Consider the following 18,863-nt stretch of genomic DNA (forward strand, 5'->3'; position numbering starts at 1 on the left):
CCTCGGTCTTCTGCTTCTTCTTATTATTATAGTGCATGAAAATGCACTATACTGTTATTCCAAGTCTTCTTATTATTACAGTGCATGAAAATGCACTGTACTGTTCTTCCTAGTCTTCTACTTCAACTTCTTATTATTCTTCTTCTAACGCACGCAATTCAGCTTGAACCGTTTAACGTAGAAACTTCATTCAAACTGTGTTATGTAGATCTTACTTAGGACATCGAAGGGATGTATTTTTCAACTTTGAAACTTTTATACTTTTTAAACTATTAGTTAAAAACTATTACAATTTCCCCCATAGACTTAACATTGCTCATTATGACATCATGGCAGCAATTAGACTCATCTGCCAGCTGGCCAGCCACCTGGGAACCAACTGTCATTTTCTCAGGCTTTAAGCATACAATCACTCTGAAGACTACATATCCTGTTAAACTGTTTGCTCTGTCCACAACTGTTTCAAAATAAAAGTCATCACTGCAATAATACACTATCAAAATCATTTAACCATTATAACTACTCAACTATTTAACTGTTCAACCATTCCAACTGTCAATTATCTTCAATTATGCCTCCAGTCAACTACATGAAACCTCCATGTACCTAGCAACCAACATAGCAACCATTAAAATTAAGCGTTTATGACCGTTTCCATAGCAACCACTATGATTATACTACTGTAACTTCTTTATTCCTCATAGTGGCCACCATGTATACCCTAGCAACAAATGTTTTAATATAAAAGTCCTCACTAGCAAGTAAGCTAGTTAGCATGGTTAGCATAGTTAGCATTTTAGCATAACTGTTAGAAATCATTAGCTAAGTTAGCTAATCAATCTGGTTAGCATTGTTAGCATAGTTAGCATTGTTAGCATTTTAGCATAACTGTTAGAAATCATTAGCTAAGTTAGCTAATCAATCTGGTTAGCATTGTTAGCTTAGTTAGCATTGTTAGCATTTTTAGCATTACTGTCAGAAATCATCAACTAAGTTAGCTAATCAACCTGGTTAGCATTGTTAGCAATGTTAGCATTGTATGCAATCACCATTTTTAGCATTAGCAACTGCTAGAAATCATTAGCTAAGTTAGCTAATCAACCTGGTTAGCACTGTTAGCATAGTTACCATAGTTAACATTTTTACCATAACTACAAGAAATCAGTAGCTAAGTTAACCAATCAACCTCATTGTTACCATAGTTAACATTTTAACATGAATAGAAATCATTAGTTAAGTTAGAACTGGAATGTTTAAGCTTTAAACTGTCTACCTTCACACTATCAACTTTCTTTAAACTATGCAATCACCATGTTTACCCTAGCTACTCATTAGTAGCCATATCTACATTGTCTATCTATACATTTTTTGCATTTTCATGCACTGGTAATTCCTTGGAATTGCATTTCTAGTTAAACTTCTTCTTCTAACGCAGCCAATTCAGCTTCAACCGTTTAACGTAGAAACTTCATTCAAACGTTGTTGCGTAGGTCTTGCTTATGCCATGCCTGCTTTGTATTTTTCAACTTTGTAACTTTTATACTTTTTAAACTATTAGTTAAAAACTATTACAATTTCCCCCATAGACTTAACATTGCTCATTATGACATCACGGCAGCAATTAGAATCTTAGGCCAGGTGGCCGGCCACCTGGGCACCAACTGTCAGTTTCTCTGGCTTTAAGCATACAGTCTCATAGAAGACTACATATCCTGTTAACTGTTTCCTCTGTCCACAACTGTTTCAAAATAAAAGTCCTCACTGCAATAATACACTATTAAATCATTTAACCATTGAAACTACTCAACTATTGAACTGTTCAACCATTCCAACTGTCAGTTATCATCCACTATGCCTCCAGTCAACTACATGAAACCTCCATGTACCTAGCAACCAACATAGCAACCATTAAAATTAAGCGTTTATGACCGTTTCCATAGCAACCAACATGATTATACTGCAGTAACTTCTTGTTTCCTGATAGTGGCCACCATGGATACCCTAGCAACAAATGTTTCAAAATAAAAGTCCTCACTAGCAAGTTAGCTAGCTAGCATGGTTAGCATAGCTATTATTGTTAGCATAGTTAGCATTTTTAGCATAACTGCAAAAAATCATCAACTAAGTTAGCTAATCAACCTGGTTAGCATTGTTAGTAAATTTAGCATTGTTAGCATAGTTAGCATTTTTAACATTGCTGCTAGAAATCATTGGTTAAGTTAGCTAATCAACCTGGTTAGCATTGCTAGTAAAGTTAGCATTGCTAACATAATTAGCATTTTTAGCGTAACTGCTAGAAATCATTAGCTAAGTTAGCTAATCAACATTTTAACATGAATAGAAATCATTACTTAAGTTAGAACTGGAATGTTTCATCTTTAAACAGTCTACCTTCAACTCTCTGTAAACTATGCAACCACCATGTTTACCCTAGCTACACCTTAGTAACCATATCTACATTATCTATCTATTTCTGCATTTTCATGCACTGGTAATTCCTTGGAATTGCATTTCTAGTTCTTCTTCTAACGCACGCAATTCAGCTTCAACCGCTTAACGTAGAAACTCCATTCAAATTTTGTCGCGTAGGTCTTACTTACGCGATGTGGGCTTTGTATTTTTCAACTTTGTAACTTTTATACTTTTTAAACTATTAGTTAAAAACTATTACAATTTCCCCCATAGACTTAACATTGCTCATTATGACATCACGGCAGCAATTAGAATCTTACGCCAGGTGGCCGGCCACCTGGGCACCAACTGTCAGTTTCTCTGGGTTTAAGCATACAGTCTCTCAGAAGACTACATATCCTGTTAACTGTTTCCTCTCTCCACAACTGTTTCAAAATAAAAGTCCTCACTGCAATAATACACTATTAAATCATTTAACCATTGAAACTACTCATCTATTTAACTGTTCAACCAATTCCCACTGTCAGTTATCATCAACTATGCCTCCAGTCAACTACATGAGACCTCCATGTACCTAGCAACCAACATAGCAACCATTCAAATTAAGCGTTTATGACCGTTTCCATAGCAACCAACATGATTTTACTACAGTAACTTCTTTATTCCTGATAGTGGCAGCCATGGATACCCTATTAACAAATGTTTCAAAATAAAAGTCCTCAGTAGCAAGTTAGCTAGTTAGCATGGTTAGCATAGTTAGCATTGTTAGCATAGTTAGCATTTTTAGCATAACTGCAAAAAATCATCAACTAAGTTAGCTAAGCAACCTGGTTAGCATTGTTAGCAAATTTAGCATTGTTAGCATAGTTAGCATTTTTAGCATTACTGCTAGAAATCATCGGTTAAGTAAGCTAATCAACCTGGTTAGCATTGTTAGTAAAGTTAGCATTGCTAGCATAATTAGCATTTTAGCATAACTGCTAGAAATCATTAGCTAAGTTAGCTAATCAACATTTTAACATGAATAGAAATCATTAGTTAAGTTAGAACTGGAATGTTTCATCTTTAAACTGTCTACCTTCACACTATCAACTCTCTGTAAACTATGCAACCACCATGTTTACCCAAGCTACACCTTAGTGACCATATCTACATTATCTATCTATTTTTGCATTTTCATGCACTGGTAATTCCTTGGAATTGCATTTCTAGTTTGACTTGAACCACTTATCGTAGGAACTTGGTTCAAACTTTGTCACGTAGCTCTTGCATCAAAGTTTTGGCCTATTACTTTTCATATTTCTACAACTTTTACTTTTTGAGATATTAGATAAAAACTAAACTTAATTTTTCCATAGACTTAACATGGCTTTGTGACATCATAATTAGCTTTTAAAGAAATAGAATGGAATCAACTTTGCCAGTGTTCTCTCACTGACTTCAGCAACTTCAATGGAACTTCTTCTCTGTGTGTCTCTCCATTGAACTGGATAGCTCACTTGTCATCCCCACTTTCTTTCACTTCTTTTTCTTCACTTCCTCTCACTTTCTCTATCACTCTCTCTATTTCTCCCAATTTCAATAACTTTATAAAACTATTTAAAATAACACTTTTTAGAGCAAAGCAACCACTATAATTACTTAGTAACAACCTAGCAACCACTTCCATAATTACACCCTGGCAACCGCCTTAGCAACCGACTTGATTTCCCTAGCAACCAACGTGATTTCCCTAGCAACCATCCTAGTAACCACTTTTTATTGAATATTAACCACTTTATTTAGCCTAGCAACACCTTAGTAATCACTTTAAGTACCCTAGCATGATCCTTGCAATGACTTTCCATGCACTGGTATTTCCTTCAGGAAATGCTTTTCTAGTTACAGTGCATGGAAATGCACTGTATTGTTATTCCAAAGTTTTTTCTTTTTATTATTATTATTATTCTTCCAGGCCCTAATTTGACTTGAACCACTTATCGTAGGAACTTGGTTCAAACTTGGTCACGTAGCTCTTGCATCAAATTTTCAGTCTATTACTTTTCATATTTCTACGACTTTTACTTTTTGAGATATTACATAAAAACTAAACTTAATTTTGCCATAGACTTAACATTGGCTTTGTGACATCATAATTAGCTTTCAAAGAAATAGAATAGAATCAACTTTGCCAGTGTTCTCTCACTGACTTCAGCAACTTCAATGGAACTTCTTCTCTGTGTGTCTCTCCATTGAACTGGATAGCTCACTTGTCATCCCCACTTTTTTTCACTTCTTTTTCTTCACTTCCTCTCACTCTCTCTATCACTCTCTCTATTTCTCCCAATTTCACTAACTTTTCAAAACTATATTTAAAATAACACTTTTTATAGCAAAGCAACCACTATAATTACTTAGTAACAACCTAGCAACCACTTCCATAATGACACCCTGGCAACCACCTTAGCAACCAATGTAATTTCCCTAGCAACCAATGTGATTTACCTAGCAACCAACCTAGTAACCACTTTTTATAGAATACTAACCACTTTATTTAGCCTAGCAACACGATAGTAATCACTTTAAGTACCCTAGTATAACCCTAGCAATGACTTTCCATGCACTGGTATTTCCTTCAGGAAATGCTTTTCTAGTTACAGTGCATGGAAATGCACTGTATTGTTATTCCTAGGCTTTTTCTTTTTATTATTTTTATTATTATTATTCTTCCAGGCCCTAATTTGACTCTAACCGCTTATCGTAGGAACTTGGTTCAAACTTTGTCACATAGCTCTTGCATCAAATTTTTAGTCTATTTCTTTTCATATTTCTATGACTTTTACTTTTTGAGATATGAAATAAAAACTAAACTTAATTTTGCCATAGACTTAACATTGGCTTTGTGACATCATAATTAGCTTTCAAAGAAATAGAATGGAATCAACTTTGCCAGTGTTCTCTCACTGACTTCAGCAACTTCAATGGAACTTCTTCTCTGTGTGTCTCTCCGTTGAACTGGATAGCTCACTTGTCATCCCCACTTTCTTTAACTTATTTTTCTTCACTTCCTCTCACTTTCTCTATCACTCTCTCTACTTCTCCCAATTTCAATAACTTTTTAAAACTATATTTAAAATAACACTTTTTATAGCAAAGCAACCACTATAATGACTTCGTAACAACCTAGCAACCACTTCCATAATGACACCCTGGCAACCACCTTAGCAACCGACATGGTTTCCCTAGCAACCAACGTGATTTCCCTAGCAACCAACCAAGTAACCACTTTTTATAGAATACTAAACACTTTATTTAGCCAAGCAACACCTTAGTAATCACTTTAAGTACCCTAGCATAATCCTTGCAATGACTTTCCATGCACTGGTATTTCCTTCAGGAAATGCTTTTCTAGTTATTATTATTATTCTTTTTACCTTTTTGTGCGCGCTATTCAGCCCGAACCGCTTAACGTACAAACTTGGTTGAAACACCGTTCTGTAGATCTTCCAAATATCTACTAGACAATCTATTTGACATTTTTGAGAAGTTTATACTTTTTGAGATATTTGTAATTAAAAGTGTATTTTTCCCCCATAGACTTTAATGGAGAATGTGATGTCATAATGAGCCAGAACTCTCAGTTCCCAGTCTAGTTAGAACACTGCCCTGTGAATCCAACTGTCACTTTTAATCAAAGATTCTAGAACAGAGTTCCACTTTAGAATGTTTGGCTTTAAGCATCTCTCTCTCTCCCTGAACTAAACATCCTATTGAAGTGTTTCCTGTGTGTCAAAATAAAAGTCTACCCAACAGATTGCATCCCCTCGTGTAATTCCTCGGGAATTGCATTTCTAGTTGAGGTTTGTTCTTTTTCAAAGGCAAGGTCTAGGCTATTTCAAGGTTAAAAGTTCTGCTGCGGTCGATCTCAAAATCAGCCAGCAACACAGTATTTACTTCTCAGTGAGAAATGGAAGAGTGTGTGTGTGTGTGTGTGTGTGTGTGTGTGTGTGTGTGTGTGTGTGTGTTGGAGGGGGGGTCTAGGGGGGCCAGGCAGCCAGAAAAAAAACTCCAGAAGCCAAACTCCCATGAGCACGTTTATGGCGGTTTAGCTCGTCCCAGTGGCCTGGCCTCTGTGCAGCGCCAAAGCTACTGCCACAGGGCTCGAACAAACACGCCGGTATACCAGCTCCGCTGCCGACTGCTTGTTGCATCACGTCAGGCCTCGCATGCACACGACCGGCACAAACAACATGCTGCTCGCACACGGAGGCTCGTGCGCCGCGGCGCCGCTTGTTGCTTCTTAATTGCATCATGAGACAAACCACTCGGCTAATGAGCGGCTTTGAATCGGCAAACTGATGTAATGCATTGTGGGGAAAGTAACAACTCGGGTAGTTGATGCGACAGAGGGCAGCACGAGTCGCTAACCTCCGATGAGCTTGTGAAATAATTAGAGCGCCCGACTCCAGAATTGTATGCAAATCGTTTCAATGGAAATAGGAGCAGCAAGCTCAAGAGCCTAAGCTCAAGAGGCAGCATTGGGGATTGTTAAACAACAGATTGTACATATTTTGCATTCTGCTTTGCTGATCACACCGACTCTCCACAATATTTTCTTGCATAGTGCTCTTTCAAATACATTTTGAGCAAGAGTGGCAATGACCTGGCAAGCAATTTTCATTTCCTTCTTTCCAAAAGATTCATACATGTCATAAGACTATAGCACAACCGTTTAATTAACATTCCACAGTAACTGTCATTCTTGTCACCGTTTGCACTAATGGCCTTGACAATTTTAATTAAACACCATTACAGGTTATTTTTCTTGGTAATAGACAGGTATACTTACTTCTCCAGAGCTCTCATGAAAATGGTAATATGAAATGCTTATGATATGTTTATGTTGGATTTATGCAAGTGGATTTTAGTAAAGTGTTAAGGTTGTCTCTCAAATTTGCTGCGTTCCTGAATGAAGAGAAATCCAACAAGAATTCCCGACTGAAAAGAGAAATCATTTGCCAATCAACTACATCAACCCCTTGCCACTTTGTCACAATGAATGCGTCAGAGAATTTAATCAACTTGAACATTTAGATAGAGACTCATTCCCTTTCATTCTTGATATGCTGACACCAAACCATCAAACTCATTACTGAGCTCAGCAAAAAAGAAAAAAGAAAAAGCTTGACACTTTTTGCTGCTGTGGTTGACACAGACTCACAGCCTCTGAGGTGTTCAGCCCTACCCTTCACCCTAGTGCCTGAGTGGTCCTTCACGTCTTGTGCTGAGGTCAGACAATGCAACAGCTTACCTTGTTTCCAGAGCATGACCTATAAAGAGAGAGAATGCTCATGAAGACACACACACACACACACACACACACACACACACTCAAAGAGTCACAAGTGCGTAGATACAGACACAAACTCACATACCTGGACACACACGAACACACACAAGCACATATCTGCACAAATACACACACACACACACACACAATGAGGTCCCTTACAAAATGAGGAATAACATTCAGGTTACATTGCAAGAGAGACCTTAACATACAACATATAACATTAAAGTGTACACATACACGCACGCACTCACATGCACACTCACACACGCACGCACGTCGCACACGCACACACACACATGCACACACTCAGACACAAATCTACAAACAGCTAAATCTTCCTGCAGCTGAGCTGACTGTTAGTCGTGCTTACAGAGCATCAGAGGACTAGGATGATGCAAAGGCCTCTCCCGTCTCCCCTGAGCCTTATTCCAGTGCTGTGGATCACAGGCTTAGCTACAGGTAAATGTCTATGATCCTACAGTATACCATACAGGGTAAAAACAGAAGTCAGGTGAAGAGAAGAGAATAAAAACGATAGCTGTGTCTTGAATTAATTATGCTTTTTTTGTTCAGCATAATGTATAAATGCTGATTCATGAATAGGTTTATAGCATTTTATATTTAATATTGTATCTGAAACATTGTAAGAACTTGTATCCTGTCCCTGGTATAACATAAGCTTATTGATCGTTTTGCTAGGAAAGATTACTCAAGAGCCACAAGTCCTGACGGCGGTCCGAGGGCAGAAGGTCACACTGCGCTGTGTCATCGAGCACAAGGACAAGAACTACGCCGTGCCCTGGTCTCGGTCGTCCAGCCTCCTGGACACAAGGAGAAGGATGGAGATCCGCCTCCCAGACCCAACGCACAAGTTCCAGCGGGACCGGGACAACACGTCCCTGGTCATCTCAGCCGTGGAGGTAGAGGACAGCGGCTATTATTACTGTCAGCTCAAAACACTGTCGGACAATCAAGAGGGCAGTGGAACACAGCTCATAGTTCATGGTAAGATATATATGATTTCTAAAAAAATATACATACATATTGTGTGTGTGTGTGTGTGTGTGTGTGTGTGTGTGAGTGAATGTGTGTGTGTGTGTGTGTGTGTGTGTGTGTGTGTGTGTGTGTGTGTGTGTGTGTGTATACATACATATATACAGTATATATATATATATATATATATATATACTGTATATAGACACACACACACACAAAAGTAATGCGTACCTGCACACACATATATTGTGCTATAATTATATTTATAATAAATAATTAGAATTATAATGCTCCAGTATTTTGCAATTATTTTGACTGAAGCATTTCTTAGTCATTGTCCTTGATGCTAATGAACATCATCAATTACACAGTTGGGAGAAAAGCAATCAAAGAGGCCATGTGTAACAGACAAACTTAATGTAATAATGTTTGTAATATAATGTAATAAGGGACTAAATTGTATAATTTAATTAATTGCAAAAACAAATGTATTACCACTTGACTTTGGTCCAAACCAAATGAAATGGGATTGACTCCTATAACTTTACAAAAAAATGTTCTGTTCCCACATACATTTACAGACATTTGTTCCTGAACTGGTTTGAGGCACATTTATGCTGATGCTGCTTTATGTTTCAGAGAAAAGTACAGAGTTTCAGATCTTGGCACAGATGTCTCTTCATTCTACCATAATGGCAAAATCAACCCTAAAATAAATTATCTCTACCCCAACGTTTTTCAAAGATTATATTTTATAAAAACCATTCATCTACATGACATACATACACACAATTTTATGTAACACTTTGTCTCTTTCTCATATTCCTAAATCCTCATATGTGATTACGTAAACACTTGAAATCGTATTGGGTTTTTTACATTTATAAAACCGTTAGTTCGGATTCCCTTATTATGATTGAATGAATCGCGTTCGATGCATTTGTATATGAGACTGCATTATTCTATATTAATGTGCTTAGAATGCATAACAGTTACCAAGCACTGATCTAGAACTAAAAGAGCACATATCAGTGTTAACAAGATATAAAGCAGAGCCATATAGATACATGTATCTATATGGCTCTGATATAAAGTAATGCAGTTGCTGAGCAACAATTTCTGATAAGAATCTACAAGCACTGGAACTATTCTATGTGGACTCTGCGGAACAATGGACATTTGTAGATGAAATAGCTTTTAAATTTCATAATTATTTATTTATTTTGTAGGCACGGAAGCAGTTTTGCAATAAACCCCTTGAGGCCGTTCTATATCATGAATACAGCACAGCTGAGGGTTGTTTAACGGCACTCAGCTTTGCTTCGCTCGCTTCATGCCTAACAACACCCCTCTGCAGTGCAATACAGTATTCACAATATAGAACGACTTCTCAGGGCTTATTGCTTGAACATTTATGGGCTTTACACTATTGAGCTGTAAAGCATGAAACAAATGATAATCAGTTGTGAGGTATGCATAACCATGAAGCAAAGCTTTTTTAAGATAACGCAAGCACAAACAAGAGAATAATGGAATTACACTCGTTATACATATGATAATCTGTAATTGCAATGAGGTGTGCAGTATCACACAACCATGAATGTGACATGATGTTTTTCTTCCCTGCAGAACAATTTCCTGGGATTTAAATGACATACCAAGGGAGCATTCACTGACAATAACAATGAATTGCTTGTTAAATTATTCAAATGTATCACTTAAAAAATGGTGTTTAGTTTTGATCGGCTGGCAAAACCTCTAGACACTTTGCAAGACAATCTAAAAGTGGTATGTGATAGATTTGATTTTTTAAAAGGGAAACACTCACCAAAAATGAGTAATTATGTGAAAATTGAACTGCAAACTTACTTTTAATAGTGATGCATCAGCTTTTGTAAGACATACAACTGCAACAAACCTTTAAGATGGAGAGATTAAAATTGGTTCTAAACTATTTCAGAACTGGAACTAAATCAGATTTGTACCAGACACAACAATCATAACATAGCAGTATTTTTTTTTAAGAAAAGAAAAAAAATACCCCCCAAAATAAAGGGAAACTATAATAGGAACTTATTTCTATTCTTCACAATGGTTGGTTAAAACACACATAATGTAGATAATAAATCAGCTTTGAGCTTGTGTTTTGATTTGTAAAATGTTCAAGATTACTGTTTAAGATTACTGTAGTAAGATGAGAAATCCAATGAAGGAAACGAAAACAATCAATAAGGGCTCATTCATTCAAAGTTGCTTGATTCCATGAGTATTTGGATGCAGGGTTGCCAAAGCTAGTGTTAAAAACAGCCCAGTAATGCAATGTCATAAATCACACACAATGTTTATAATTAGTGAGGAAAATACAGTACAACCTTTCCCTCTCTCACAGTGCCCCCTAGTGTTCCTGTCGTGCTCCTGAAGGTGCCGCCTGCTCAGGGCTCTGAGCAGTTGAGCCTGCTGTGTGTGACTGGGGGCTTCACCCCAGCTCACTTCCGCCTCAACTGGACACGGACTCCAGCAGGAGATCTGATGGAGCCCATCGGGCCTGACTGCTCCTGGGATGCCACTGATTCAGAGGGCAAAAGGTCAGACAACGTCACCACATACTCACCAGATGGGGAAGTCCCCTTGTACCTGTGGCAGAGCCTCAGTCAGTGCCTGCGTTTGGCGGGCGGCTCTGTGCGGTTCAGGCAGCTTGTGAGTGTGCTAGAGCTGCCACCTCAGGCGTCGCAGAGTGATGATGTCATCTATACGTGCTCGGTGAGTGGGCACCCGGCACTCACTGCAACCCTTTCTACATCCTTCACATGGGGTGAGTGACATTTAAACACACACACACACACACACACACACACACACACACACGGACGGACGGACGGACGGACGGACGGACGGACGGACGGACGGACGGACGGACGGACGGACGGACGGACGGACGGACAGACAGACAGACAGACAGACAGACAGACACGGACGGACGGACGGACGGACGGACGGACGGACGGACGGACAGACAGACAGACAGACAGACAGACAGACAGACACACACACACACACAAACTCACTCACTTTATAATAGAATAGAAAAAAGAGAGTAGAATAGAATCACACATTGGTCACACACACACACACACACACACACACTGTATAGTAGAATATAAAAAAGAGAATAGAATAGAATCACACATTCGACACACACACACACACACACACACACACACACGTGCGCGCACACACACACACACTCACACACTCACTGTATAATAGAATAGAAAAAAAGAGAATAGAATAGAATCTCTCATTGGACACACACACACACACACACACACACACACACACACACACACTTTATCAATCAATATAAAAGCAGGAGCAGATAACGCTCATTGATTTGTTCTTAGAGGCCCGTCCTAACATGCTGATTGGACACCTGAATGTGCTGAAGATGGCAGCCCTCTCTGTGATGGTTTTGGTCCTCATGGTCTCAGGTGAGTCTGTCAGATGAGCCATATTTAATTTAGTCTTCAACACAAGTTTTTATTATTATTTAATTGTTCTTCGGTAAGCTCATAGTTAAGAGTTTTAGTTCAGTAATTTTCATGAAAACTGTATCTATGTTTGTATATCTATGTATGTACAGTATGTACTGTATGTGATGTATACTGTACAATGTACAGTACTGTACAGTGTACATGTATATTTTTAGTGACTAAACTCACTTATCCAGACATGGATAACTAACAATCGGGAGAGTCCCCATAACAAACATACAGACAATAATTCTGATTAATGATTCACTGTGTAAGTAAACAAATGGTCATCAATGTCAGTTCCTGTTGTTAAATACTCTTGCCCAGCACAGCCTTTGATCATGGTTTCCTCATAGACTTGTGTTGCAAACTCTTGACAGATCAGCACATATATTGTGTTATATGCATGTTATATGATATATATACTGTATTACAGGGGTGGCCAACCAGTCTAGCATGAAGAGCCAAAAAAAAATCCACAAAAGTCAAAAGAGCCGCACAACAAAAAAGGCGTCCATACTACAACAGCACAACATTAGGCCTACAGTTATAGCTCCTTTGTTTTTCATTTTGTAAGACACTTGGCAGATGCTCAATGATCATTGATAAATGATCATTGGAAAATGAAAAAAGATCAGACACACATCAAATCCCCCCTCACTGAATGACTTATAGGCATGAGCAATGCTCCAACACATGATAATGCAATGTCAAGTGTTCAGTTAACTTTTAAAAAGAAAATAAACAAAAAGAAAACGAGTGACTGACGTCTATAGCCATTACCAGCCTACTTGCAAAAGTATGTAGGAAATGTTCAGGTTTGAAGCTTTATGAATCCGTGGCATACCAAGTACCAAACTAATGTGTAGGCTAGAAACATATCACCTCCGCAAATGAGGTTATGTTTTCATCGGGTTTGTCTGTTTGTTTGCAAGATGTTAAGCGGAGGCGCGAGATGTTAAGCAGGATGCGCGAGGCGTAGTTTTGCGATCTCAGAGTGCTTTTGTTTGGATTACTTTGACATATTTAACCAGAGGGGTTATGTTACAAAACGATAAATGGTCCTTTTCAATGGCACGTGTTCCGTCTACTTACGATTAGCTTCAGGGTATTCCTGATTGCAACAGTAGCATTAAACCTGGCTGAAGAATAAACACGTCTGCTTCGTTTTGGCCAATTCCTATCCATATCATGACGGTACAATTATTGTTAACTATTAATAATTACTTTTGGCAATAGGCTACTATCAAATTCTGAAATATTTTTTTATTTACCGGAAATAAAGGCTATTTCAAAAGGAAAACGTTTAGGTCCGAGGAGAAGTGAGAACATCAGTTGAGCAGCCGTGAGCCGCACGAGAGGAGGCAAAGAGCCGCATGTGGCTCGCGAGCCGCGGGTTGGCCACCGCTGCTGTATTATGTATAATTGTATAATATTGTTCAATATTCACAGGATTGAGATGTATGTGCATCAATAAAAGAAAAATGGATCAAATCTTGCACAATGTAAGATACACACATTCTCTCTCTCTATCTCTCTCTCTCTCTCTCTCTCTCACACACACACACACACACACACACACACACACACATACACACACACACACACACACACACACACACACACACACACACACACACACAAGTATGGACAAGTGGATAAATATATTGAATGATGTCTATATGAACAAAAACTGTGTTCTGTCCCTGCAGGACATAACCCACAGAGTGCAATAGGAGAGAGGCTTCTGATCAAAGCTGAGGATCACCATCTTCCACAAGCAATCACATACTTTTGTTTAGACCTTGCTTAGCCACAGCATGTTACGTGATCAGTTGACATGCACTGATGACAAAGGATGCTAAAACAACATAAGACAAATAATCCTGTTCCCATTCCATACGTTAGCTGCATCAAAATCTGCATATGCTTTTCCTATTCATTTACATTTTTATATTCATTTAATATCATCAACTGTCGTTTTAAAAATGTACCTTGATCAATCCTAGTGTCAATATTTTCCATACCCCACAGGCATATTGATATTGGTATTGGCATCATTAGTGTTGTCACTGGGGGTAGGTATTGGCATCATTAGTGTTGAAGGGATATAATGATATCCCTTCTGACAACAACCTACCTGGCAGATGTGTTTGACAAGAGGCTATCTGAAGACTTGCACCTCACGTGCAAGATGACCAGTGCATTGTACTCACTATAGCAGGGCACAGGCAATGTTTGTTTTCCTCCCGTCTCGAAACGTGCTTTTAATTATAAACACAAGCCTACAATTACTATCACTCTCTAAACATTTGATCAGTATATGAGTCACCTGTTTATCTTAAGCCTTGTCTTTGACTAAGCTGCAGTGGCTATGTGTGCCATATACAATAGAAAGATATATACTGTAGATAGACGAGACCTAGAAACAGCATACAAGGCCAAAGACCAGAACACAGGATATGAGACGCAATAACATGCTACAGCTCTGGAAAGTTTTTTTTTTTTTTGTACCAAATAATGTTCATATACAAGTAATGCGCATATTAAAAAAAAAAATAAAAAAAAATATCCAGTCTCAACCTGTATCTGTGGCATCTCAGGTTTTACACACTGAAATGTGTGTAGATAAACTACTCAACTGTTAAAGTAAAGTCATCCTCAGATCAACACAGCAGTTGTGCACTTGTGTCACTGAACACACCTACTGATAACAAAAATAGATTGGATGTGTGTAGGGGGATTTTTTGTTAGTCAAGATAATACCTATTCAGCTTTTTCTGAACTTCCTGAGTTGGTCAGTATTACAGTAAAAAGGTTTCCTTGAACTAGCAGAAGCATCCTGTGTGAACAAACACACAAACACTCAAACACACACACACATACACACATTTGTGTACATACACACACCTACAGCGAGCGCACGCACGAGAGAGAGAGAGAGAGAGAGAGGATAAAGAAAGAAAGAAATTCTTATTGTTGTTTGTTATTGGTTGTTATTGTAAAGCTTGTCAGTTTATTATTTATATGTTGTTCAAGGCCTACTTGGATGACCTATTAAAAGCTACATGTATTTACAACCCATGGTCACTTCCAGAGAACACAGCATCAGCACAGTCATGTTCCTTATCTTTTGTGGATTGTTCCAGAAGCTAAATAAGCCTTTCAAAAGCAATATGGTTGGGTTATCTCGCCTCAATGTATGTCAAGTTCTGTTGTATGTTTCCACTATGCAAACAAGACCAGCTAAACAAAATTGGGTCAAACTTCCACCTGTGACACAGATGACTGTCAAAGTTTGTCTTTAGCATATAGTGCAGTGCATGTTTGTCAGTGGAGAGGTGTCAAACACCACCTTCTCTTGAGCAAGCATCTAAACCAACATCTTCTACTTCATTCTCAGTAACACAAGTATGTGTAGCAATTCCATATCATGCCTCTTGTCTAGACAGAATGGAGAAGCAGGCCATGAGGTGATGACAGAGAAACAGATATCCCTGTGCTAGCAATAAAATAGAATAGGCTAGATATAGCAAAAAAGAGAGTCAATTGCCATCTAGTGGGTGGGGATCTTGTCAGAGGGCATTTATGTCGGCAGGCTTGGGCAAATTGTCTTTTTTGGACTCGCTGAGGTCCATTTTCCAGCCGAGGCACTTGGCGAGTCGGGCGCCGTCCCAGGTGGGCAGGCGACTCCACAGGCCCTGCAGCATGCCGGCCAGCATGTTCCGCACCGCCGAGGAGGACACGTAGAAGATGAAGGGGTCCAGGCAGGCGTTGAAGGTGCTGAGCAGCAGCGCCAGGTCGCGCCAGCGCGGGCTCTCGTCCGTCACCATGCCCACCACGTGCGAGACGTTGTAGGGCCCGAAGCAGAGGGCGAAGACCACCAGCGTGCCCAGCGCCAGGCCCACGGCCCGCAGGCGGCGCTGGCGCCCGATGTTGGGCAGCCGCAGCAGGATGCGGATGAAGTTGATGTAGCAGAAGGAGCAGATGAGCAGCGGCACGCAGAAGAGCACCACGCACAGCTCCAGCCGGTACGGCAGCAGGATGTCCAGCTGCGCGTCCGAGAAGTTCTCGTAGCAGACGTTCGGACGCAGCCGGCCGGCGGGCATCACCATCGTCAGCCCGGTGCCGTTGGCGCCGGCGCCGCCGGAGGGAGAGGACGCGTCGGCGGGAGGGTTGTAGTAGGGCATGATGAAGACGATGCTGAGGTGGGCGAAGCACACCACCCAGATGAAGACGCTGGCCAGGACGGCGTAGGCCGGGCGGCGGCCCAGCGAGTGGCGGATGGGGAAGGCCACGCCCAGGTAGCGCTCCACGCTCACGGCCGTCAGGAAGAGCGTGCTGTTGTAGATGGTCATGTAGAAGATGAAGCCCGAGACCGGGCACAGGAAGTAGGGCATGTCCCACGTCATGTGGTTGGCCACCTCCTGCATCTTGAAGGGCAAGAAGATGAGGAAGAGCAGGTCGGAGACGGTGAGGTTGAGGAGGAGGATGTCGATGGGCGTGGGCTTGCGCCGCACCTTCAGGATGAAGGTGTAGAAGGCCAGGATGTTGGTGGGGAAGCCCGTGATGAAGGTGATGATGTAGACAGAGAGGCAGAGCTGCGTCTGGCATTCCTGCATGGCGATGCGGGCGGAGGCAGGCATTGGGGCGACTCAGTGGTGAACGGGGGGGGGGGGGGCGCGTAGAATGTGGAGATCAGGTCAGACGTCACATGGTGTCACCATGTCTGCTGAACACACAGACGCACAACATCGACAACAGTCATTTTAGGAGGCATTAAAAGTTCTGAAAACTCAAAAAGTTCTGAAATGGCAAGCGAATGGTTATGGCTGAGGCAACTTCTCAGGGACATATGACTTGATCTGACTGATATGTGAAATCGTGTTTTATTGGTCAATGACTCTGTATGTGAGGTGCCTCCGCGACTACTGCCAGCCAAATGTGTATCATTTTATGTTGAATCCTGTTGTTTAGATTGGAGGCCTTGGAAGGCTTATAGAGGTGAAAGGTCAAATGAATTTAGCAAAATATATACTTTTTTATAAGCACTGTAAATTATCACTTGTCTCTTTTCTTCTTTATTTATATGTGATACAATTGCAATTAGAAATACATTTTAAAAAATCTATGGAACTAAATAATCAGTTACAAAATGATATACTGTATATAAGGACCAAATTTTCCAAACCTTTCATTTGAGTTGACATAAGTTTTTCCATTTTAAAAAATTGATCATTCATTTCCGTACAATCTGTACACAATCAGCAGTATCTTCATATAAACAGTTATTACAGTCTTTCCTGTTATCATGACAAAATGTTTGCAGTTACCTCATACCAGTCATCTATTATTGCATACTCACATTACTGTAAGGCTAAATAAACCAGCTTCCAACTGCAGTAATAAAAGACTGATAGTGATGCTCACTTCTCAAGCATGATATGATATTGTGTAATATGGAATAAAGTAATAATGAAAAGTAGTAGATGTATCTGAAATTGTCAACTATTATGCCTTTTCTTTACCGTATGTAGTTAAGAGACTTGAGAAGCTTCACCATATTTAACCGGCTTGACCCAAAATATTTTTTTTGCTGTTACAGGTGAAGTTCTTTTTCCATCTCAGCAAGATGTAAAATCAATACGAGTTCAATGAATATCTATTTTAGTAGCATATTATGAATGGATGTCATCTATACAGCATATGATGCACATTTAATGTTAAGGACTTCACTGATATAATGCAAAAACATATAAACATTATGTTTGAAAATATCTCATCCAAAGATCTCACATTGCACATGATTGAAGATGACTAACAGTTGAATAATCTAAAGAGGCTCACCCAAGGCCTGTTGAGCAATTGTAAATCAATAGCTTCCCTGTATACACTGCTAAGACTCCTCTCCTTACTGAGTCACCTGTCCAGTATTTACAGTAAGTTTGCCTTTTTAGGACTCACCTTAGCTTGGTGATCAGTTCAGTATTCACTCCGTGTCCAGACAAAAACATTCAAAAGGAGATGATGAGGATGATGATGATGATGATGATGGTGATGATGATGATGGTGATGAAAGTAAAAAAAATCACCTCCTCGCTCTCATCTGATGAGTGTGTGAGTGAGTGTGTGTGTTTGTGTGCGTGCGTGCGTGTGTGCATGTGTGTCCAGAGTGCTGCTCCAGTCTCCCAGCGTTGCTTACTTATTCAAAGGCAGTGGGACCCTGCCTACTGGCAGCCACCAGTCTGTGTTTACTCTGCGCTCTGTGCTGTGCGCTCAATATTCAGCTCTGATAATGGAAAATTAATAAGAGGGTGGAATAATCTCTCCTATTCTCTCTCTCTCTCTCTTTCTCTCTCTCTCACTTCCTGTCTCTCTCTCTCTACCCATCTCCTGGTCTGTCTCTCAACCTACTACCTCTTTTTCTCGCTCTGTCTCTCTCTTCCCCTCTACTTTTCTCTCTCGCTCTGTCTCTCTTTACCCCTCTACCTTTCTCTCTCTGTCTCTCTCTCCACCCTTCTCTTTCCCTCCCTCCCTTTCTCTCTCTCTCCCCCACCTCTGTCTCTCTCCCTCTGTCTCCATTTCTCTCTACA

The 18,863-nt window shown here is 39.9% G+C and overlaps 3 protein-coding genes across 3 annotated transcripts in view; 2 read left to right on the forward strand and 1 right to left on the reverse strand.

The window, feature by feature from the left end:
- si:dkeyp-97a10.2 (uncharacterized) overlaps nucleotides 1–18,863 on the forward strand; it is a 360,817-nt gene that overhangs the window by 229,208 nt on the left and 112,746 nt on the right. The window lies entirely within an intron of this gene.
- LOC134082236 (uncharacterized) lies at nucleotides 8,584–14,773 on the forward strand. Its single transcript, XM_062537883.1, has 5 exons — nucleotides 8,584–8,749; nucleotides 11,130–11,552; nucleotides 12,142–12,228; nucleotides 13,723–13,775; nucleotides 13,983–14,773. Exons 1-5 carry the CDS (start codon nucleotides 8,584–8,586, stop codon nucleotides 14,004–14,006), a joined length of 753 nt encoding a protein of 250 aa, XP_062393867.1. The 3' UTR covers nucleotides 14,007–14,773.
- Nucleotides 15,397–16,892, reverse strand: LOC134082059 (free fatty acid receptor 2). The gene has a single exon (XM_062537698.1). The coding sequence runs from the start codon at nucleotides 16,890–16,892 to the stop codon at nucleotides 15,846–15,848; it is 1,047 nt and encodes a 348-aa protein (XP_062393682.1). The 3' UTR covers nucleotides 15,397–15,845.

This window comes from Sardina pilchardus, chromosome 6, assembly GCF_963854185.1.
Source record: "Sardina pilchardus chromosome 6, fSarPil1.1, whole genome shotgun sequence".
Lineage (NCBI taxonomy): Eukaryota > Metazoa > Chordata > Actinopteri > Clupeiformes > Clupeidae > Sardina > Sardina pilchardus.